The sequence below is a fragment of the Athene cunicularia genome (assembly GCF_003259725.1).
Source record: "Athene cunicularia isolate RWA chromosome 1 unlocalized genomic scaffold, athCun1 chr1_part1, whole genome shotgun sequence".
NCBI classification, from domain to species: domain Eukaryota; kingdom Metazoa; phylum Chordata; class Aves; order Strigiformes; family Strigidae; genus Athene; species Athene cunicularia.
Window position 1 is genome coordinate 65,138,556 of NW_020799091.1, and position 24,935 is coordinate 65,163,490.

General features: G+C 37.5%; 1 protein-coding gene across 1 annotated transcript in view; it reads right to left on the reverse strand.

Moving 5' to 3' along the window:
* Positions 1-7,272: 7,272 nt before the first annotated feature.
* Positions 7,273-24,935, reverse strand: part of GCC2 (GRIP and coiled-coil domain containing 2) — a 28,090-nt gene continuing 10,427 nt past the window's right edge. The window contains exons 10-22 of the mRNA XM_026841543.1: positions 23,527-23,691; positions 23,045-23,149; positions 22,310-22,472; positions 21,665-21,765; positions 21,460-21,537; positions 20,598-20,735; positions 18,407-18,528; positions 16,486-16,662; positions 14,846-15,063; positions 13,228-13,422; positions 12,287-12,426; positions 11,219-11,420; positions 7,273-10,100 (exon numbers count right to left, since the gene is read on the reverse strand). Coding sequence (XP_026697344.1) covers positions 10,030-10,100; positions 11,219-11,420; positions 12,287-12,426; positions 13,228-13,422; positions 14,846-15,063; positions 16,486-16,662; positions 18,407-18,528; positions 20,598-20,735; positions 21,460-21,537; positions 21,665-21,765; positions 22,310-22,472; positions 23,045-23,149; positions 23,527-23,691 — 1,875 coding nt within the window. The 3' untranslated portion in view covers positions 7,273-10,029. The remainder of the gene's footprint in view (positions 10,101-11,218; positions 11,421-12,286; positions 12,427-13,227; positions 13,423-14,845; positions 15,064-16,485; positions 16,663-18,406; positions 18,529-20,597; positions 20,736-21,459; positions 21,538-21,664; positions 21,766-22,309; positions 22,473-23,044; positions 23,150-23,526; positions 23,692-24,935) is intronic.

A 24,935-nucleotide genomic window follows, 5' to 3' on the forward strand; every position in this document is an offset into this window, starting at 1 on the left:
CGGGGGCGCTTAAACCGGCGCCGGCCCACCTGCACCTCCTGCCAGCCCCTGGGCAGCCGTCACCGGCAGAGCTGCGCCCAGGCCGTCCTGGAGGGTGTCTGTTGGTGGATTTGTTTCGTTCCAGAGCGGAAAATTGCTGTCAAAACAATTCCAAGTATTCTTGCTATTTCTTACCTGTGCTTGTGTAGCACGGTATTATTTCTATCAAGAGAGCTGTCGCCCCACCTTAAGACGCCAAATATCTTCAGGTGAGTACTTGCAGGAGTGAGGTTCCATTTTTAACCAGTGGTGTTTAAAAATGTAACAGTACTGTGGGAAAAGGCCAGCACCTTGCTCAGGGTCAGCTACCCTATTTAGGAAGTAAATACAAATAAATAACCTTCAACAGCAGAGCTGCCAAACCTGCAGGCCTGCTTTCCTTGGAAAAGCAATCTCATTCCAAACAAGTTTCAGAGATATATGGGCAAATGAAAAGGCTGCTATAGAAAATCAGGAGGATTATTGAGCCACCAATATCACCAACCCATTGCCATCCTTAGTATCAGAACAAGGAAGTGGTGTGGTGAAATAAAAAAAATGCAAATATTTGACTGCCAGGATTAAGGAGTTCTCTGTATGGCTCCAACAAGACCACATGCTTGGAGAATACGTTAAGCCAGTGAAAATCAGCATGGACAGGTACAAGTGAACACGCATCAGAAAGAGTAATTTGAACTACGTTTACATGGAGTACATCAACTTCAGTATCCATTAGGACCAGGAAAAGAACGTAAACTTTCAGGACTATAATTTATAAAAGATATCTGATGGCTGTGCTGCAAGCATGGTGCTGAACAGAACTCAACTGTGAAAACACAGACACATCAGACCATCTGTCAGATTTTTGTTTATTTGTTTGTTTGCCCCTTGGCAGGGTTTGGTTTTGCTTGCCAAGTTTAGGATTCCAAGTATAGCAAAATTTTAGCATCACGGGGAATATGTTTCTGCACAAAGAGGGAAATAAAGTATATGGTTGGAAAAGGGAAGGGATGGGATGCCAGAAGAGGGGGAGGTGATCCTTCCCCTCTATTCAGCACTGGTGAGGCCACACCTGGAGTGCTGGGTCCAGGTCTGGGCTCCCTGGTACAAGACACATAATCAGTACTGGAGAGAGTCCAAGTGAATGGCCATCAGGACAACTAAGGGACTGGAGCATCTCTTCTATGAGAAGAGTCTGAGAGAGCTGAGGCTGTTCAGCCTGGAGAAGAGAAGGCTCAGAGGGATCTTATCAGGCTTTTTTTCAGAGGTGTCCAGTGACAGGACCAGAGGCAATGAGCACAAACTGAAACCCAGGAGGTTCCCTCTGAATATCAGGAAACTCTTTTTCCCTGTGAGGGTAACTGAGCACTGCCACAGGTTGCCCAGAGAGGTGGAGTCTCCATCCTTGGAGATACTCAGCTGGGTGGCTGAATCCAGGATGTCCTGGGCAGCTAGGTCTGGGTGGCCCTGCTTGAGCAGGGAGGTTGGACAAGTCACCTCCAGAGGTGCCTGACAACCTCAATCAGTCTGTGATTCTGTTAAAGAATGAAACAGATACCTACCCACCCCCCGCCGAAAAAAACACCCCAAACCCAAAACACCCACTCATTTTAATGAGTGTGGCAGCAGAGCATCCTTGTATTATCTAGATAGGTAAGCACCCATTCTCTGCCACTTGAAAGTAATACTAGTCTTTTGGTTTTTTCTATTCAACTTTGGGCAGTCCGCCATTACCTGTAGGCAGCTTCATGAATGTCTTTAGTTAACCTCAGTTTGTCTGCAAGGATTTCTGGGCCTCTCCCATTGCATGTCCTCCTGGGGAAGCTGTATGAGGCAGTTGCCCCTGGCTGCTGAGCCCAGCTGAAGAGCAATACCTCTAAGGAGCACAGCCTGAAATGGGGGGGTGGGGGTGGCTAGGCAGACCTGTGACTACCAGGGCAGCAAACTCCAAACAGTAAACTCTGGAAATAATTAACAGGCATTGCTAGCCAACAACTGCAGCTGTTAGGGTACTTCCTTTAGAGAGTTAATTAATAGATTTAATGGCAAGTGAATTTCACCATGTGCAGTTTTCTGGTGCTTTTAAAGATGACATCCCTAGAGTCTAGTCTGCTAGCAATATAATCTCAAAGTAGCAAAGGTATTCAAGGAGAGTGGGAGAGCCTCCCCCAAACATGTACGTATGCCAAACACTAAGTACTAGCAGCTTTTAGAAACACTGTACCAAGAAAAGCCAGGAATACAGTTTCACAGATTGCCTCCCTAGGCTTTGTGTGCTTTACAGCAAGTTTCCACCTTGGTTTTGGGGTCCGATTTAAATTTTAGTTGTGCCTTCCTGTACAACAGAAATAACAATCCTTAATTGTTATTAATTCTCCATTACATATTATTAGAGCATGCTGATATGCTAATTAACTTGTAAAATTCAGTCCCGAATACTTAGGCAAATCATTTCAGAGGAAATCATTTCACACCGCAAACACAAGAGACACCCACACAGCACAAACTCAAAAGTAAAGGTCAGTCCTTCCAGTCCAGTATAATGAAAAGCTATGACCATTTTCTTCCTATGCAGCTTTTAACAAACATAGTAATCTATGTATTTCTGCTTACAAACCCATCAAAAAATTAAACATTCTACTGCTAATGTACTTGGCATCAGGAGGAGAAGTACCATTATCCCCAGCAGATGAGTGAGGAAACAGAGAAATTGAAATTAAATTCACAAAGGAAGCATGTGGCAAAGCAGAGACTTTGGACTCCATGTCTCCAGACCAGCATATTAATCACAAATTTCAGTTGTGGGTTGCTTGTTTTTTGGTTTTTTGTTTTTTTTTTTTTTTTAAATCTTTCCGTCTCTCCCTGCTAGACTAGAGTAACAAGCAGTTTTAAGTAGACATAGGCTTTTGATGTTCTGTTTCCAGAGCACTTTAAGTCTTCCATCACTGTTGAAATGCCAACGGCTGGCAGCAGTAGAAGTGAAAACACAGAACCTTTATCTATTCAGAGCTATACACATTATCAGCTTTGTTCACACCAAACTGGGGAAGAAGTAAGAAAGGAAGGGTTATTGGAGAGACAGACTAGAAGAAGGCTGCTTGGTGAAAGAATTTGACTGCCTGATTCTGATCACAGATATCAGCATCTTTACACCAAATTCTTTTTCATTTCCAGAAAAAATGTTTTGCAGTTTTGCCATAGTAGTATCAAGAGACCTGAATAAGTAAATTCCGACTGTGGTATTTGGTCTAGCTTTTGCTTTCTCCCAGAACTTCATGCAACCACAGATGGTATATTCGTCCTCATTTTGTTACTGTCTGGTAACAACTTACTAACTGTTGTTACTTAGCCTGTTGACACAACAGCCCTATTGTTGTTTACCTTAATATAATCAATAGATTTCAACTGTAAACTGTGTCAGTGTTCTTTGTGTCATACCTCCAAAGCTATGAAGTTAAAGCAACAGCAAAGTTTGACCTTTAAGTATGAATAATTTTTGAACACAGGGTGTCCAGCTAAACTTTCCTAGCAAAACTGTTTCAATAAATTCACAAGTAACAAACTATTTCAGTTTCACATTCTTGCTCAGCATCACTAATTTTTCACAACTCTGTTGTAGAAACAAATACATTTTGACCGCTATTTGATCTCTATAAAAATCTTTGCTATTTTTAAAAAGAGTATATACTTTATTCAAAATACTAAGACTTTAGTGATCATTCTGACATCCTCATAAAAGCCAAGGCAAATTTCTGTTTCATGCATTTCAGACATGTCTAGTAAATTTGGCTTCACCTTTTTTTTGGAAGAAGGATGTTGTGCAAGAACATGTAACTTTTACAGATCAGTCTCAAAACCCTGCAAAATTGATCATTAAAATTTCATATTTAGCAACATAAATTTCTGCTTCACGACAAGGTCAGTCATTGGATAGACACTCTAGTGGCTAAAGAAAACGCACACGGCAGCTCCACAAAACAGGTACTTTAAAAAGTAACAATGACTTTTAGTGATCATGCTGACATTTTTTATTTAAACTTGTATACCACTTGGATACAACAGAGGAATATGGAGAGTTGTCCACAGTGATGTGTTTTGTTAGTGGTGCTTTAAAAAAGTCCAGGGTGTCTGTTCCAAACTGAAAGCTTATTCTACATTGGCAGATAAAACTATAAAAAAGAGTTAATACACAGTCATCCTTTCTGTTTACCAGGCTATCCTCATTATGTTCCCGCTATCATAAAAAGTAAACCACTCCCCGAGCTAACTCACATTCCTGACCCACCCATCAGAAATAGTTTTTCAAAGTCATGACTGTTAAAATGCCAAAGGTAGGGAACAAGTTTGATGGCAAATCTTGCTGACAAGCCTCATCCTTCTTTACCGCATATGGACCATATTTGAGCAGTAGTATCCCTGCCTATTGCAAGATCAGTGCTACCACCATTAGTTTAAAAAAAAAAAAAGTAATTGCTTGATGTTGATGTCAACAACTTGATGCAACTAGTTATAATTACCTGCTTATTATTTTGTAAGGTTATTTGGATGGTTTTGCTAATGCTAGAATACATAGCTCCTCCAAAGAGACAAAATGTAGCTCAAGAGTCAAGCAGATACCTCGGGATAACTAGAGGCAGGGGATAACAAGTTCCAACCCGAAGTAATTTAAGTCTGTCATTTTTCTATTTTACACTTTTTGTCACTGCAATTTCTATTCCTCACAAAATGTTACAAAAATTATCGTTTTCTATGTTTTCTGAAAATACTCCTCTTGCAAGAAAAGTGTATCTACTGTCCCTGACCGCTCTGCAAACTGGTTTAACCAGTTTCCAAGAGGGAGGCTGGTGGGAAACAATAGGGCAGGGACAGAGAGCCACATCATCAACAGGAGCTGTTTCAAGTTTTTGTTTCGTCCAGCTGCTTCTCCCTCCACTCTTCCAAAGGCAGTAGACCCCTGCCCACGGGGTGACCACCCATCTGTCCCCCGGCAAAGGCTGGCAGCTTCATCTAGATTGCTGTCGCTGCAGGTTTCAGTAAATAGTATGAGTACTCATGGGAGGAACATTAACTAGTCTGTATAAATATTTAGATGCTAAAAGCTAAAATGGTATGATTTGCCTTCTCCCTTGCCAAAAGCAATGCTGAGCATCAGCAACTTAACTCTGCAAGGGGGAATAATGACAGTAAAAGTACTTAAGTAAAAGCCCTTTTCTGGAGTTCTGTAATTGTTTCCATGGTTTTTACTTTTGAGATGTTCTGCATGCTGTAAATGGCAAGAGATCCAAGAACTAATACGTACCTCCACTCCGGAAATGGTCTCAGTGTTCTCAGAACAAGCTTCGATTTTCAAGCAATTCCAGATGAAAAAATAAACCCCCCCTTAATTCCTGTACTCATAAACAGCTGCTATCCAAAGTCTAACAGTTTAAAACACTCTCAAAGACCATTGTAAGAAGACAGGGACTGTGCCCATGCACAAAATAGCACATTGTTTTTTAGACTGTTTTTTTACCTTTTTTACACTAACTCTTAAGAGGCCTACAGGAATTCAGTTGACAGCAAAAAATTATTCGCTAATACCAAAGTGGATTTTATTGTTGGAAGCAGTAATTGATGTGCATTTTTCCGCTTTGTTTTACTATCCTGTCTTCATTATTCAGCCCAGCCTTCACTCTCAGGATGAGCCAGAACACAGGATGAGAAAGAAGCTCTTGAAACCAAGAAGCACCTTCTCATCCTTGCAAGACAATATTATAAATTTTAGATCCAGTTCAGTTTGAAAAGTAGTCAGATTATTATTTCCTTTCCACTACGCATACACACATCTATGTGAAATAGAAGTTGACTTTAAATATCAGTCTTTTTAAACTGTTTTATATCTGTTTGTTATGTCAACTTCTTTTTCCACCGTATGATCCCCTCTGTGACCATGTATTTGTATAGTAAACATAGCCTAACAAGAAATGGATGGCAAGAATATAAACACACCAAGCTCTCACTTATACCAAACCAAACAACCACCTCTTCATCCACAGAACATCTGATGTTCGTACTAGGACAACTGTGCAGATACAGAATAATTACCACAGGGAATTAGGGAAGCAGCTGTTATGTCCACTCCAAAGCTGAGTGCTATTAAGGAGGAGCGCTGATTTATAAAGGTGGCTAATAAAAACCAGTACTAAGTGCAGTCCTTCCAACAAGCACTTTAATACCTTCCGCATCCCCCCTCTCCCTCATGTCAGGTATTGTCAGGTTGTTGGTGACAATCTAGTAATACATTTGAAGCAATTTAAGAGAGCCTTGTTTTTGAACTTATTTTTCTAAAAAAAACCCATAACAAACCAATTTCTATTCCTCTTCCATTCATCCAGAAGTATCCATCACTGTTGTTGTGTTCCCAAGTAAAGACTGCAGCTACCATACCAGACCCATAAAATTTTCTCTTTAATACTACAGTAAACAATCCCCTTGTTTTATACCCTGCACCTGAGTAGCATTTTCTCAGGTTAGAACACGCATCCAGGAAAAAAGACAGACACTCTGTTGGGTAAAGGTGAATTTTATTGAAGTGATGGCCACATGAGAAGGCCAAAGACTTATTTCCAACCAAAACACTTATCTATTCAGACTAGCAATTCTGAAGTTACTACATCAAATATATTTTTATCTCTTCAAACATTTGGTTTCTCAGCTTGTGGATGGTAACTGCTATTTGCAAGGCTCCTAAAGGAGGTATTTTCACAGTACCAGTAATAACAGAACTATCAGGTAGTTGAGGAATTATTGGTGCACTGGGTGAAGCCAAGGCATAAGCCAAATGAAGCACAGGTGGTTAAGCTGCCCTCAAAGCCACTTAGTACAAACTAAGGGGAATTTAAGTATTCCTTCACAATTTCAGGATATATTGTCTGTTAGCAAAGCAAAAGGATGGAGGGTGATAACCAAAGGAAGATTTAAACTTAGAAAATAATCTACCCATGTATACTCTCATTAATATCTTGGGGAAGGAGGGTCAAAGCAACTCTTCTCTCCCACGTATCACTTCTAACATGAGTTCTCTTTGGCCATCTCAAACCCCAAATCCAACTGCTCACATCTACACTACAGCCTGACCAGTTCTGGTCTTTGAGTCTTTCAACTGGAGCATGTTTCACCTGCACAGATGAGTCTCCCTCTTGGGTAAAGGGAACATGAAAGGCATATAACCTGTTTCTGAGTCAGCACAGGCAGTTAAAAATCCAGCCACTCCTGTTTTTTAATATATACTCCTTAGGCTTGGGCTGAACGCAGGCTGATAGAAGAGTAAAAATTGGTCCTAAGCTTGTAAACTCTTCAGGCAGCAGCACTGTAAAAAAAAAAAACAACCAACCAACCAACCAACCAAAAGAACCAGAAAGCAAAGTCAGCACAGTGCTCTTCCAAAAAAGAGCACCACAGTATATCAGAAGCAACAGTACTAGTTAAACTTTAAATTGCTTTTTGAAAGCAGATCACAGCTACAATGCTGTACATTACAAATGCAAATATATGACATATAAAAAGTTTTCTATGCTTCCAGTCCACACTCTTCTATGCCATTTACTGCAAGTGTATATTAAACTTTGATATATTTGCTTATAGACAGTTTATTGCCACAAAGATAAGTTCTGGCAATCTCAGCAACAGAACACAGTTTAGTAGCAGTTAATAAAATACTTTTACATTAAGATCTTAATCTTCCATTGTAAAAAAAAAAATAGTAATGCAAGTTGTCCACTACATTCGTTAAGAACAATACTTGAGTTTTACTAAAAACAGTGAGCATGCAACTTAGACTTGAAGTAAGTCAATAAGCAACTGGTATTTAATACAGCCAGTGATATATGTTACTTGCATACATTTATTCACAGCTTACAATGTAAAATAATCTACAGTTCTGAAATATGTGCACTTTAAAAGGAATTTGTCACAGCTCTTTAGTGATAGCTGAGCAAGCATCGTGCAGAAAAGACTACATCAGGTCAGCTGCAAACTGATTTTGAACTAAGTAAGACAAAGTCATAGCCTTCCACTCATGTGCTTCCATTGTTAAAATCACAGCAGGAGAATGACTTGCACTTATTTTTATGCATATTTCAAATCTCTCCTGTCGCTCTGTTTTGGCATTCTTTTGAGTGACATTAACCAAATCCAGCTGTGAATAAGGAGTTTGAATTCAACGTCCGAGATCTGGAGCAAATCGTGAATGTTGGAGATGGCAATCATTTCAAAAGCAAATACAAGAAAGCCTAAATGTAGCCTCACATTTACCATCTACACTTCCAAGCTACAGATATCTAAAAGACTGGTCCCCATGCTACTACTTATCAGTTCGATAACCTGAAAGTACACAGAGAATGTTTTCGCTGGTAGCATGAAGACTCTAGTTAAGACACACACTGGAAGGGGAAAGGGCTTTGTTGATTGTGTACTGAAATATATACATGGGGCAAACAAACTGAAAGCACACTTACTGAACAGTTTATTCGCAATGTGTGCTGCCTTTCGGCTGTTACTATGTCCAGATCCATCTCAGCCCTGAATAAGGCCATATTAAAAGAATGAGCATCATTTCCGCAGGGCCTCAACTAAGACAGACAGGAAAGGAAGAATACTATTTAGTATTGGCATGTATTCTAGGAAATGATTCTTCGTAAAACAGTACAGGGAACATGACGAGTGAAAAAGGAGTGAAAAAGATGTAAAGATTGGCTGAATGGTAATCAGGGTTTAAAAACATGTGTTCACATTTTAATAACTTATAAATAAATTAGGATGGTGACTGGGAAGGGGAAAGAAGACTGAAGTGAAAGAAAGGTGCTGTCTTGATAATACAAGTAGTAATTCTATGGCAGAGATTTATTTTTCTTGAAGAAAACTAAACATTCTGTTGAATAACCTGGAACAGAAATTCTTTCGTCTGTGCAAAAGATTTGTGCAAACACAGAGAAGTGAGAGAAAGATATAACATCTTCAATCATTAGAACATTTTAAAAGATGCATCTATCGACAAAAGTTCTGTCCTTTTCTCTCAGAAGTTATTGTCAGGAGTCTGACCTACAAACTCCGTCATACTGAAGACACTAAGGAAGAATCTAAGTAGGTATGAGTAGTCTTTTTATTTAAGTACAACTATCCCTAGAGTAATGAAACATTCCTTCCTGGTCTTAACACAGGCTTCCAACCTCAGGGTAAAAAGCCACAGTTTAAGCCCTTTCCCCCAAAGCTTCAGGTCACTTACGACCTCTGATTCTTGAAGCACTATCCCAAGACTTCCACAGGTGCCATTAACCTCTACTAAAATACCACGCTCCAGATGTGCCAAGCATTATATTTCACATAGTTTTAGGCACCCTCTACATTTTGTGGACAGTTGCCCTCATATTTTCAATCCAGCTTTTGAAAAAAACATAAAAAACAACCAAGGCTAAAAATTTAGTCAAGTCAAAGCAGAAAATGGCATTTCTGTTTCTTAATAATCTTAGATTTTGTAAGCATCACCAGAAAAGAAATAATTCAATTTTAATTTCTTCAACATGCAGAGAATAACACTAACCATATAGATTAACAATCTGACAAAAATTCGTGAAAGAAACTGTAAACAATTTAAAATGCTTTAAGTCTAAAGTCTAGTTATTCCAGTTACTATATTAGATCAAGTTTTTAAATCAATGTCAAAAGAGCCATCACAGGTTTGTCAAATTGTTTCCAAGCAATCTGCAATTAATTTGTCACTTCTCATTATATTTCTGAGCATCAGCTTTACCATTTACAAGATTAATAGTTCACTGCTCTTAGAGCATAATACAGGGCAGTCTTCCAGAGCTACTGAGGGATTCTTTCTTAGAAGAGCCTAAAAAGCTGAAAATAACACACACAAATAAAAACCTGTAGTTCAGTGCTACAAAACCAACAGATTGTTCTTCTACATGAAGATTTCTCTTTTTTTCAACTGTGGAATGCGTTTAAAGATTCAGCGTTTCTACTATCTCATCGAAGTCCTGACCAGCTGTGGAGGTACGAAGCCCACCCAGAGGGCCGTGAGGTACTCTCTTCCTCACCTGAAGGAGGAAGAATAACATACTTCAAACTAAGTTTATTATCTTAGACAATGCATCATTTGGTTACTTGACCTTGTTGTGTGTTGTCCCCTCACCCTGTCTTTCAAGTGCTGTCCTTGTAAACTTGTTGAGGAGGTAACATTCAATACTCACTTGAGCTGCCACAGTTATATCCATTAATTTTATCACCATGTCCACTTTACTTTGGGTACTTAAGGATGCTTTAAAGAGGCTATTTATCACCTTTCTCCAGAAAAATTCAATCAGTGTTCAGAGTGCCAAAACAATGTCAAAATGATATGGCCTTAATTTACATCCCATTTTTCAAATGCAAAGCCTATCATGGAATGCGGTACTTTGCCACTTCCCTTATTCATGTGATTTTGTTCACAATTTTAAAATGATTATATATTCACATCGTACTTACTCTTTATATTAATTTAAAAATAAAGTATAGGTCTGTTGCTAATGAAGTACAAGAAGCTACAAGTTGTTATTGAGAAATATCTTTAAAAAGTTGTTATCTTAAAAAGTGTTTTTAAGGGGACAAACACACAAGAGTATTCAAAGTGGAGCCAGAACATTATTATACAGTCAGCTCTTGCTATAATTTCTTGCAAAGTCTTAATTCTGTTTATTTCTTCCCCTAGTTCCTTTATTTCTTAAAAACATATTTTCTTGAAGATATTTAAAAAGTTAATATATTGAAACTGCTATTAGATCTGCAGTACTGCCTTGAGAAGACCACTTTTAGAACATCTGCCAAGAAAGTAATTAATTTATATTAACCTCTATTTTAAGGTCTCTGACGAAAATCTTTACTCAAAACATGAACATACTTTGTTTTTACAACTTATTATCATCTTCCTAAAATATGTACGTTTCAGAAGTAGTTATATTTTACCTTGATTTTATTTATATTTTGGGTATTTGTTTTGTTTTCTGAAAACTGAATAGTAACTTCTCAGAACAAAATGGTTTTATTGCTAGCTCACTGGCATTATGCTGCTAAGCTTTGTTTTTCCTCAAAGGTTTACATAAAAGAAAGCACAGAATTTCAGTTGCCTTTATTTCCACTTTTCCTTTTTTTTTGTGATGATGTTTTGAACAACACTTACCTTGGGCAATTGCAACAAGCTTCCCCTTCTCTTCAGGGCTGAGCTGCAACATGGTGTCTATTACCGGGAGCAGCCTTTCTTTCTCACTTCCTGATTTTAGAAATATGAACTGCAATAGGACATTCTTCAGGTATTCTAGATTAGCCACAGACTTTTCTCTCTCTTGATTTCTTTCCAATCTTCTTATTTCATTCTTAAGAAGCTGCAGATGCGGAAAAAAAGATGCCATATTGTTTGCTTTATATAATGAGCAACTGAAAAAAGGTCTTTTGAAGAGCTAAAAAGCAAATTATGCAGCTTGCCTCAAAAAGAATAATGTGTGCATAGCAACATATTCTGGACAAAAATCCAGTGAAATTGAACATGTGATAATATTGTCCAGAAATAACTTTTTATTGATGAAAAATAACTTTTTTTTGATAAAATCTGACCAGTAGTTATACAGTACTAACTATTCAGTTTCAGTGATAAAGAGTTGAACAGTTAAATAAGCAACATGGATCAGAGATCTGACAATATTATCAGTCATTATGAAACATTTTATAAAAGGAAGTGTAACATGTTTAGCGAATGTGTTAACTTCAAAAATGTTTTCAGAAAACTCAGGGAGGTACAAATCAAATCAAACCAAACTCTCCTAGTACATGTATCTCTAAACATGTATCTTCTTTTCACTTAGATAAAAGGGGTTACAGGAAGAGAAACCAGACAATGCTTCCCTTGGGATTTACTGTTTTTACCTAAGTGAAAACAGTAAAGGCACTTTACTAAACACTGAACTTTCAAACTCTCCAAACTCTTGTCTTTTTTTCTGTAGCAGCTTTTACTCTCCTCCCCTGCCCCTACCCTGCCTAGAAACAGTGGAGAAAAAAACCCCAAAACCTGAAGTCAACTCTGGAAGTGCTAATTAGTCCTGTGGAATGAAAGCCCTTCCAAAATTAAGTTTTGCATCACCAAATTTTTATAGACTGGGATTTTCTGAAACACGTTTGGTGTTAAAACATTTGGTCTAATGAACAGACCATAGAAATTAAGAGCTGTCCCCACATTTCCTGCATGCGTGCTAACCTTTATTTGTTCCATTAGGATCGCATTGGTGGCTTCTGATTCACGAAGTAATTCATTCAAGTGATCAGCACTCTTCGCTGTTGTGTTTAGTTTCTGAATCAGTTCATCCTTGGTGACTTCTGTTTGCCACTGAGATGGTTCTGGAGTTAATTGGAAAAGAAAACTGATAGAAGGAAAAAGCACTTGCATCTACTTTACACTCACTTATTATTAGGATTTGATTAATGTAGTTTCTTAGAAACAAAGTCCATGCAAAGTCAGGCTGCAAAATTAACAGGCATCATTGCTGCCGCATACTTGTTTTGTCCTCTATTTATATATATATATATATATGAGGAGATTGGCATGTTCTATGTACATCAAAATACATGGTTATAATTTACCCCTTTTTTCCTACCCATAGATGGAGATTTTCAACAGTTCTCCACAAACTGTTCAATAGTGTTTTAAAACATGCTTATATACTAACATGTATTGTTTAACTTTTTTTGGGGACTCTTAGAATATTGTTCAAGCTGGCTTTCATTTTCATAGGAAAAAACTGAATAAATTTGTGTTCTAGTAAGCCACATTAAGATGTACAGACATTTTATCCTTTCATTAATGAGTTGAATCAGCACTTAATTGTCTCCAGTAGAGAGTAGTCCAGAATACAAAAAGTTCCATAACTATTCACTGACTTGCTCATCTAGTCTCTTCCCTTTAGAAAGTCACAAATATGACATCTTCAAATCACTAAAACCTGCAGCAATGTTTTATTTTTAGTCCTTACTCAAGGACAAAATTACTGAAATTCAGGGAAGTGTAAACTCAGCACCACTCACATAGGCTTGTGTTTTCCACCTGAAAACATGAAAGCAGAACTTCTCAGCTGTTTTGAAGGCACAAACTTCTGCAACTTATGTAGGCAAGTGCTTCAAAAAGCCACATGTTCTACCTACCATGTTTTGCTTGGGGGGAGTTCAAAAGTTGTTCCAAGGATGGTACATAGGTGCTTGTTGAAGAGACAGACTCTGTGTCTGTTGTTTCCATACCTTCTCCCTCTTCCCTAGCTACAGTGTGCACATCGAGTACAGGAAGGTCAGTGTTTCGCCGTTCTCTCAAGTTCTTCGTTGCTGGATTTGAAACAGTTGGACCTGAAAGATACTTACTGATTTGTCATCAGAATTAAATTGGTAGGGCTACTTCATAGGTGTGACTTCCTCTGATAGGAGAGCAGTACATAAAACAGTCTTCAAAAAGCAGAGGGAGGAAAGGGGAATATAAGGGAGAAAGCCACATACATAACATTTATGATAGAAAATACAGCCTTTCATCCCCAAATGACCATTCCAGTCAAAGCCTGTTTCTAAAGCCAAACTTGATTGGCAATTTTTATTTCAGTGACTGAAACCTTCATGCAATTCTTCCTCAATATGTGTTGTGTAACTATGAGTGTCAAAGGTTTTTAATGTGGAACAGAATTAGCTTTTCTTTCAACCAGTCCTGTGAGAGGTGTAAATTGTTTTGGTTTAATGCCATGTACATTATCCTGCTGCTTCAGTAACATATGGAAAGAGTAGCTTCTTATACCGTTACTGCTGCTTGGCAAATGTCCAACTACATCCTAATTAGTAACTTTAGAGATATAAAAATAGCACTTCAGCTTGAACACAATAAAATCTTAAATTAGAAGAGGGATCAAATACCAAGTATATCAATAGCAGTGTTAAAGCAGCTTTCAATATACTCTTCTTTAGCTTTATCCCTCATACTGGAGGCAGAGATCTCCAGTATGCTCCAAAATATGAGACAAGCTGATAGGAAGAGCACTGAATATTTATTTACAAAGTAATTTCCCTCCATCTGTCCAACAGTGCAGATACTGCAGAAGAGGTAACAGTGATACAGATTCTAGAACAGAACAGACTAGTTGCAGCGGAAAGGGACCTAAAATGATCATCTAGTCCAACTGCCTGACCACTTCAGGGCTGAGCAGAAAGTTCAAGCATGTTACTAAGGGCATTGTCCAAATGCTTTTTAAACACTAACAGGCCTGGGGCATCAACCACCTCCCTAGGAAGCCTGTTCCAGGGTTTGACCACCATCTTCCTTAGGAAGAAACGCTTCCTTATGTCCAGTCTGAACCTCCCCTGGTGCAGCTTTGAACCATTCCCATGTGTCCAGACCCGGGATCCCAGGCAGAAGAGCTCAGCACCTGCCTCTCCCCTTCCCCTCCTCAGGGAGCTGCAGAGCGCAATGAGGTTGCCCCTCAGCCTCCTCTCTCCAAACTAGACAAAAACTCGAGTCCTCAGCTGCTCCTCACTGGACATGTCCTCCAGCCCCTTCACCAGCTTTGTGGCCCTCCTCTGGACACATTCAAGATTCTACAGACACAGCAATAACAAAGACATGCTCCTTACTTGGTATCAGTGGATTGATATGGCATGCTGCAGATTCTCCAGAAAAAGTTTCTGGTGTATTACAGAAGCACACACTGTAAGTATGGTTTAGATTCAGACTCAGGTACACATATTTGTATCTAACCCAAGAAAACCTGGCATTATGACTTAAAGTTACCTCTAGTGCTTGATTCACTCTTCAGTTGGAAGAGCTGAGCTTCTACTCTGGACAGTTGTTGCTGAAGTGTCTCTACTGTCTTCCTGTGCTCTTCTTGCAGGTTTCTGACTTGATCTCTGAAATTGTTCCGGAGAGCTTCATTCTGCGCTGTCAGCTGACTCAAAGTCTGGGCATGCTCTGTTTTCATGACCATGTTCTCAGACTGTATTGTGCAGAGCCTGAAAACACCATATACACAAATCGTAAGAAATGAATGGCAAAACACTAATTTTTACATTTCAAAATTTTTAGAGCATAGTGTTCAATTTTCATGTATATGATTATCTTAGAATGACTGTGCAACTTTTTTCCATTTGAATTCCTCTTCTTACAAGGAAAGTGTAAGACTGAAAAAGTTACACTTATTACCTATCATATCAATGTACCGTGTTATATAAACTTAATTTCTATTTTGAACACAGAGTTCAGACATCTTTGGGAAAAAATTGAAGTATTAGAGACAATGTGGTCTAAACATTCTGAAATTAACATGACTCTTTATAGTGTCATACAGAGCATGTAACTTACCTTATACTTCACTTATTTTAATATTTATTTATCAACCACTTATGCAGGACTTCTGAAAACCTAAGTTTCTAAGAAGCTGTTTAGTTTTAAGCTTTAACTTTCAGCACAAAAGAGGGTAGCTGTTAGCAAGAAAAATAGCAGTAACACATCAATTGTACTTGGTTTGGAGGTACTCCAGAAGCAAGACAAAATTGTAACAAGCAATTAATCAAATGCATGTATGGAAAGACTAAGCATAGAACTTGCCCTTATAAGCATACAAACTTAAATATAGCCAGAGTAGCAAAGAGCTAGTATATGGACAAAGCGAACCTACTGTGATATGGGTTGTTTCCAGAAAAATGCAGAAAGACATAATTTAGTTGATGACAATGAATCATCATGTGGCTATCAGGAACAGAAAAACCAGTACAAAGATAGAGACAAGAAGTCAACGGTTCCTAATACTAAGCTGTAATTTCTAATGAATATTTCATGTGAACTTCTTTGTACCCTAAATAGAGAAGAAAAGACCCTTTTTGAAGAGGTCAAGTATTAGGTAGTCATTGATTTTTCAAGAAATGATATTGATTAAACAGATTCCTTTCAGTTTGAAAGAAATACCAAATTAAGATTGTGGCAAGCATAGACTTAAACCCCAGAACCTTCTGTAAAGAACAGCATTTGGTGGAACCAGGACTGGATATTTTGTCCGTGAAATAATTAGCTCTGCACTTAACTACCTTATTTTTCTAATAGGAAACATCCATAAAATTTAGTTGAGCAGTCCAACACAAACATAATGCTGAGCACTGGACTATGTGCTTAAAAAAAAAGTTAATTTTTAAATCTGATAGTTAATAGGTAGGAAGAGTACAGAAATCTCCAATTCCCTGATCAGCTACTACTTCATTTTCATTGCTGAAACTTCTGAAGGCTTATGAAAAATAGCAAACGATCCTTTTGAAAATTCCTTTAACTTTCTCAGTAATTATGCCCTTTTGTTGGGAAGTACAGTTATAGGCCACTACATGCCCAGTCCTTAAAATTCACACAAAATAAAATATCAGTATCTATTCATCAGCAGACCGTACTTTTCACGGAGTTCTGCCTCTTTTGCAACAGTCTCTTGCAGCATCTTATTGTGTCTTTCCAGCAGGGTGTCGTGTTCAGACTGCAACGCCTGGAGTTCAGACGCATTCATCTGTGAATTATGCTGAGCATCTTGTAGCTTAACTTTAAGTTGATCTATTGCTATTTCCAACTGTTGTCTACAAGGGGAAAAAAAGAAATAAACAATGTCCATTTAAAAATATTTATATTATTTAAGAATCTGTAATATATCCACAATATTTTGGATAGCTGATCCAAATTGCTTATTTCTTAATTAAAACAATACAGCACCATGACCAAAATAATCTATCTACTGCAGTCACGTTCTATTAGAAAAGTTCTGCTCCTCTTTCAATACAGGTACAAATCACATCCCATCTGAACTGCTGGGAATGTAACTATTGGGGTAGAAAGTGTTACCGATATCACTTTCTACTTCAAGCTGGTTTGAAGGAAAAAGAAGAATAGTATGTGGGATGCAGATGGAAGAAACAATTTCTTGTTAAAAGGGATGGAGGGTTTTTTTGTTTGTTTAGTAAATGCACATCAGTTCGATGAGATCAATACAGGAGACAAATGGTTGGAGCAGATTTCAAGCAAAGGACTAGAACATCGATCAATAAACTGTTGGACAGAAATAAATCAAAGTCAAATACACCAGCATCAGACATTCTCCTTTTATGCTTTCTGTATTTATATATGCAGAAATCTCCATTATCTCATGAACTGTAACTGTATATCTTATTAATCCTTAGTTTATACTGTAAATAATTAATCTGAAAACTATTTATCTGTTTATTGCTTGATTACTTGTCCACTTTGTTTCCAAAGTTACCCTCTTTCACAAGAACCTAACAACACCAGAACTTCTTAAAATTCTGCAAAAAAGGAAAGACTAAAGAAATGCAACCCTTGCTGTTTGCTTGCTTCAAAAGAGGTTTTTAAACAAAAAACCTCGAACAAACTATAAAACAAAAGTCCTCTATCAAAGCACAAGTCTCCCTCTGGTGGATCCGCAACTGCAATTGCATGTATTGTTTTAAAATCTGTGTCAGAAATTAATCTTGACAGCTCACACATAAATGCCCAGTCTGTCACTAAGGGCAGATATCAATAACTTATAAAAATAACTTACAGAAACTGATCTACTTCTACAGTGGGTTCAGACATTTTCTGAAGTGAATCGGAATTTACCTGGTTTACAACTATACTTAAATGATTTTCAGGGAACTTTTGGCAGTGTAACTTTTTTTTTTCCCAAGTCTTTCCTCATTACAGCTGGTAAGTCAACAGTATTTTGTAGATCTGCTGGAACTGATGACTGAATTGGCAGCTAGAGCTTTACCTACACTAAACCATTCCTTCCTGAAAAAGTTCAAAGTGAGCTCAGCTGAACAGTTACTGATCTGCTCTTTTCTTCTTAGTTGGAAATGGTATTTTGCTACAATACTTTGTCAGAGAAGATGACATGTCAAGTATACAGAGTATGCTGTCTAATTTCTTTTCATGAGAATCATAAGAATCTTCCTAACACCTTACTTCTCCCTCTGACTGTAACAATGGGTAATCTACACTCCAAAAAATGTGAAAAGAGACAAATCAAAGTATTAGAAACTAACATAACACCACCATGGTACAAATTTATGATCTTTCTCCCGTTCAGATAGGCAGAACCACAGTTAGATTACAGAACAGATAAAGTTTACAGAAATAAATCTTTTTTTTTTAAGAGAAACACCGCAACAAAGGAACCAGGGAAGCAAAATCTCCCTTCTGATATTTTACTTATTGAAGCAAAGAGTTACGGTCAAACTGCCCTGTCGGTCAGTGATTAGCAAAGGCAAGCTCAGTAATTTGAGTTACCAGAATTTTTCTGTATGCACATAAAAATGTTAGCTTTACCTTTCTTGTTTGGCTCCCTCAGATTCTGTCTGAGAAGCAGATTTGTTCTTTTGCTGTTTCAGAACATTATGAACACGGACTTTGTAGCTCTCGAATTCAGATGTAACAGATGCTTGTTCAGCCTATCACATAGAAAACAAACCCTTAATAAGTTATGCTATTAACTACTGCTCCCTTATTTCCTCTAAAATGAAATGCATCGTACGTTGGGTGGAAAAAACAAAAACAAAACAGAACTACTTGTTGCATTTTCTTCTTTTAAATGGATAATTAAAATAGCGACTACCATAACAGATTATGTTTCTTTAGACTTTAATTGAATATCATAAAACGTGAAACTTAAGAGACATACTCATTTTCAACATACCAGTATTACAGAAAAGAAAGAATACTTGCAAATTCAAAAATTGCATTCAACAAAGGTTCACAAATGGGATTCTATGAAACAGCTTTAAATGAAGGCAAAGGTGAAGGGAAAAAAGGGATAGTTCTGTTTTCCTTTTATACTATTCAGGTGACAAAAATCTAATATGTCTTAAAGTTATCCATAATTTTGAAGAGTTAAATCAGTCTTGTAATGGTAACACACAACACAAGACATAATATTCTAGTAGATTGTCAGGGTGTTTGGTCTGTCTTCTCTTCTAAATTTAGCTGATACACAAGTTTCTGTGGACATACAGAAAATTACCTCACAACATAGTAGTAGCTTCATCCTTGACTGTATGCTATACAGCAAGAATTATTCCCATCCTTCATGTTGTATACTCCTCTAAGAAAACAGATACAGGTTTTCATTCTTGGATCTTAGGAGAAGCTCATGGATTCATTAGTCATCCTTGAGATGACTAAAAAGCTCTCATCTCCAAGAGAAGGACTTTGGAAAGTTTCTCTTCAGCTGAACTGCTGAGTGAAATTCCACAGTGCTGACCCTGATTAGCCACTGCTCCAGCTTTTCCGGAATCTGTGAGATTTGTGGGCATTTTTTAAAATTAATATTTCTCTTTTCTTCCTGTCAGACTATGTGAGACAGAATATTCCTAAATTCTCAGGTCTCAGGGCTTAAATGTAGCATGACTGTTGCCTTCTAACCTACTATCTGCTTTGGTGTTCACCTCTCCTTTAGGCAGATTTTTTCTTTGTTAACAACTTTGTAATAATACTATTTTCTAGATGTAGGGCACCTAAAGAGGAAGGCTAATCTTCCAACAGCTTCAAGCCTTCATGGCTTCAAGGCTCAAGCCATCATGGAAGATCTACCTCCTTACTGGTTTCACAACATCAAGGAGCTAGGCACCATAGATAGGTACAGCAAGTCCCCACTTAAGAATGCATTTGTAAAACCATGATCCGTATCTACCAGTACGATTCAGGCAAGCCTCCTGTAGCAGCAGACACAAAGTTCAGCCATTTCAGTTCACATTTTTAAAGTGCAGAAGTTTTTTTGAGAGGCTGTGTTCAACTGTTAATTAACTGCAGGATGAACAGCTATCATACAAAAGGGACCATAGTGTGCAGCAGTAATCTTCATAAAGACACTTTGAACATAACAGTCCTACTGCATTCTGAATCTGTCTGTCTCCAATGCAAACAATAGATTCCACGAACATCTAACATAGTCTCATAGGGACAAAACCCCCATAAATAATAATAATAAAAAAAACCCCACTCTGCATCAATAGTGTGAGTTTCACATGTAGCTCAGCTGCCAATTAAGAAGCTGCTCATACAGCAGCATATTGAAAGGTGTTTGCAAATAACATTTTTCACAGTTGTTTGGGGTTTTTTTGTTGTTTGTTTTTTTGGTTTTTTTTAAGTGGTATCTATGTTGACTGGTTTTATATAGAAGAAATTATATTCCTTTTTTGTTTGTTCTTCTCCTCTTTTCTTTAAAGACTTGTCTTTTTCCCCACAGTGTATATTTGTTGATCATCTTAAATAAACTTTGCCTCCCCACTGCCACCACAAAGGTTCTCCCTACTGGAAATATAAGAGTTCCACCACAAGCGATATATGACAACCAGGACAGCCTGGCTTGTCCTCCACACCACCCCTCAAATAAATTAAGCACTGTGGTAATTCCCAATTCCTGACAGACAAAAAGAGTGAGAGACCTGCAAATACATATAGAGAAGCAGAGTGCAGTAAATCTCCCTTCTAAAATCTGACATTAATTCTTCCACTAGAGTACCTGGGCTGCTCTGCACTCTTCTTGCAAGGTTGCAATTTTTTGCTGGTAAGAACTCAATGTACGCTGGTGTTGCTCTGAAGAAGTTCGCAGGTGTTCCTGAATTTTATGCTTTTCTGACGTTAGTACAGCCACTTGAATCTGAAAAAGTCAGTTGAAAACTTCATTATGACAAAATTTTTTTCTTCCCTCTCCAAGAGGACACTTCCCTCCCCACAGAGAACACAGGATTCTACTACAGTAATTCCTACATAGAACTGGTACATATAAAATTAAGATCCAATAAAATCAGAATTAAAAAAACAGACATGGGTTACCATGTACTTAATTAAAAAAAAAATTATGATGCTGTCTAAAGACAGAATTGGAGAAAATACAATTACAGTGGTGGGGTGACAATGTTTAAGAAAGCCAACTCCTCTCCCTTCCTTTCCCTGCTACCTTTTATTACATTCAACTCCTATTCTGCCCAGCCAACAAAATTTATACAGATGAACAACACTTTAGATTTTTTGCTGACAACGTTGCATTCTTTTGTTTTTAAACTGAGCAACTTCCATTTTTAAATAAATTATTTTAAAACATATCCCAGTTACAAGCTTCAAACTACACAGTCTTCTCTTTTTGTGGAAAGGGAAAGGAAAGAGGAACAAGAAAGGGTAAATCCGTTTAAAGAATGCCACAGGGGGAATACTTGGTGAAAGCAGCAAACAGACAAAACTCATTTAAGGAAAACAACCAGTAACCTAGTAGTAAAAATAACACCTTTTCATTCTTCAGCCTATATTCCACCTGCCCAGTCCAAATCACGCCCTTATAACTTAAATAAGAAACCTTCTACTAACAAAGAAGTGAAGTTTCTTGCCTTATAGGCTTCCACTTGTTGTTGACTGGATTCCAGTTCCCCTTTTAATGATGCCTGCAACATTAGGTGGTCATTTTCCTGCATGATAAAATTATCTGGTTATTAAAAAACCCCAAACTTCAACAACTTAATAATCCAGCTACTGGCCCATTTTTTAAAGGTTACTTTAAAAATGGAATATACAGTCATTAACATCTGGACTTACAGCTTGTTTTGAATCAGCCAGTTCTTTTTTGGTTTTCACCAGAAGTTGTTTTATCTTGACATTTCTTTCCTCATCCTGTTGCATAGTTGACTGAAGTGATTCTAATGCAGAAAACAGCAGTTATATGAAAAGGAAACTCCCCCTCCTATACTTCCTTAAAAGTATCAGAAAATATTTAGGCAAAAAAATTTCATAAAGAGCTGCAAACAAGTAGCTTACAGTAAGCTTACTATCCTATTTCCAAGTATCACAAAGATCTTCAAATAAAGGAAACTGTTTTAAGACTTAAGGATAGGAAGAAATGAAATTTTTTAACCACATGCTAACTAGCAGTAAAGTTTTTATGAGTGTGGTATGTTAGAATGAAAACACCTGTCAGTCACCGACTTTCACAACTTAATTTCTTACCTGGTTAAGTTCACCATATCAGGCAGGCAATTTGGCTTTTTTTTGTTGAATACTAAAGTGAATGATAACCTAGTGAAGTTTCCTTTATAGAAAATTAATTTTGACTACATAACTGTTCAGTATTCCCTGGAAGGGAACCTTATTCTCACTCATTGACTTAAAAACTTGTTTCTGATTTATATTTTTAACCACTACTAACTATACCATAGTGATGCCTGCTGTTTACAGTTCACTCACTTATTTCTTCCTGGAGGGTCTCTTGCTTCTGTTTCTGAATTCCTGTCTCTTGCTCAAGATCTTCTATTCTGCTGTCTTTATCAGTAATCTTCTGATTAAGTTCTTTTACTAGCCTTTCATAATCAGCTATTTCCATATCCATCAGTGTACTCTTTTGAGCGTCCTGCAAGTTACACACAATGAAGTTACAGCTTACAATCTGCCTTGGCTGCTACGAATATAATTTTTTAAAATTATATTAAAAAAACATATTGCCCATCTAACAGAAACCTTATAACTATCCATATCCAAAAACAATACCCATCCATCAGGTTTCCATATCCTCAGTAAATAGTCTGTTTTCAAACCAGAACCAGAAGCTGTTTTTTGAAAATCCTGTGGCTGCTTTCAGCAGTTTTACCAATAGGCATTTTGCGGATACTAGTTTCTATCATCTTCAGTCATTACAACAAGGGCAACTTCTGAATAGCACACCATACAAGAAGTCCAGACATCTGAATTCTATTCCTATTTCTACTGATGACAGACCACATAAGCTAAAACAAACAAACAAAACAAACCCAAAAGTACACACCAGCTTTCCAAACACAAAACCAGGGGTAAAAACCCTTATGTCTTCCCTTTTGCAAACCCTGGGCTTTAAAATGCTCAGCATGAAGGGAGGCATTCAACACAGCAAGATGGGCCAAAAATCTTTAGTAGTCCATTAAGCACTAACATGAACAGCAACTCTACCTTTCTGGCCAGCTCTAGTTCTTGCATAGTTTTCTGCAGATGTTTCTTTTCCTTCTGAAGTTGCATCTGAAGCTCCTCCATTTCTTGAAGAGCACCAGTATGCTCCTGAAATTTAAATACTTCTCAATTATGCAATCCAATTTCAAAATAGATGTCAGAAACTATTTACACTTACACACACACATTTAGGTGGTACAAAGATAACTGAATCGTTTTTTATGAAACCACCAGGAACCAAAGAAAAATGCAGAAGATTATGAGGTGTTTTTCACATTCTGTTAACAATCCCCAATCTACTCTAAGTGACAGCCTTGCAAAGTTCTTTCCATGAACAGACCAAGCCATCAAAAAGGCTGAGTCAAGTGACAAGAAGAGAAAGTATGGAATTGTTCTATAAAAAACACAATTTACAAAGGTCCAACAGAAGTCACATCCAGTGAAAGTAATGCTTCAGTCCATTCACTATCTCTACAGAGTACTACCTTTGTCTTCTGTTCTTTCAGAAGCTTTTCGGCTTCTAGTTCTTTGTCAACCTTTGCCTTGGCTCTTTGCATCTCCAGTATCTGAGTTTCCAGCAGCTTAGCATTACATTGCAGTGTTTCAACACGAGCCAGGAGGTCTTCATTAGCAGAGTGTAACTGATCATGCTGAAATGATCACAGTGGAAAGATTAAAATGAAAGCTGAATTTGACAGACAAGATACCATCTATATTTAAAAAAAACAAACACCAATTTCTATCTAACTTCCTTACAAACAGCACTCCTACAGATGAGTCTTGTCCATCTTAATTTTTTTAACCAGATTAAGAAATAGGCTAAATTGAAGTCACCAGTGCAGTTTGATTATTCTGTTTAGAGTTTATCTGGCCATCTTTCTGTAAGATGAAGTAACAAGAAATGTGAAAAAAATACCCTGACATTTATGCTTTTTGCAACAATCACCTTCCTCCCACAATAATACACAACATTTGAGTACTTATTGCCCTGCATCAAATACAGCTACTGTATTTAAATAAATGATCATACTACTAATTCCTAAAAAAAGATTTAACTGCAGCACCACCAAGATTTCAATGAGATCATACCAGTACATAGTAAAAATTCCTCCTGTATAAGGACTATTTTCGCAATAATTTTAAGATTTAATTTTGACATCTTCAGTGTTTTATCTCAGTCTCTATTATGCAGATTAAGAATGAAGTACAAGTGAGAGAAGCTGGTAATTACCTGAACAGTGTTTTTATTTACAAAATACTTCATAACAAACTTGAAAAATTAACCACCTGCATAATCAGCAGAATATATGCTACTATTTGTCATTTCTTCCTAAGCTATTCACTACTAGCTTCCATTTATAAGGAAATGGTGGCCCACGTGGACCCTCAGTGTAATTATGTATGGGGTTTGGGAGTTTAAATCCTAAATCCCAAACCCACTGCAGTTTGCTTTCCAAAAACGTGTCTCATAGCTGCTTAATTACCATCTTAGGTCCTTCTGCATGCAAGTTTCATCCTTGTGAAAGATGCAAAACCACATAACTAGCATGTTTAAACACTCAGTTAAAGAACAAAACCACATTTTGTCTAAAAAATCAAAGAAAAAAATATTAACAGTTAAAGGTTATCGTAATTCATGAGAAGTGTAGGTGTGAAATCAGAGAAATAGTGCAATTTTGATCCTTTGTTTTTACATCTGGCAGGTGCAGCACAGTTGCACCAACCAAGCCAGAGGTGATCACCTGCTCTCTTCTGTGAGTTGACCTGGGTTAAATGAAACCCTTTCTATTGAAAAAGCCAGACATTCTAGATGTATTTACCTTATCTGGGCCATGAAAAAGGTATACGTATGTTGAAAAAACCCCCAAACCCCTGAATTTCAAGTCACTATCCA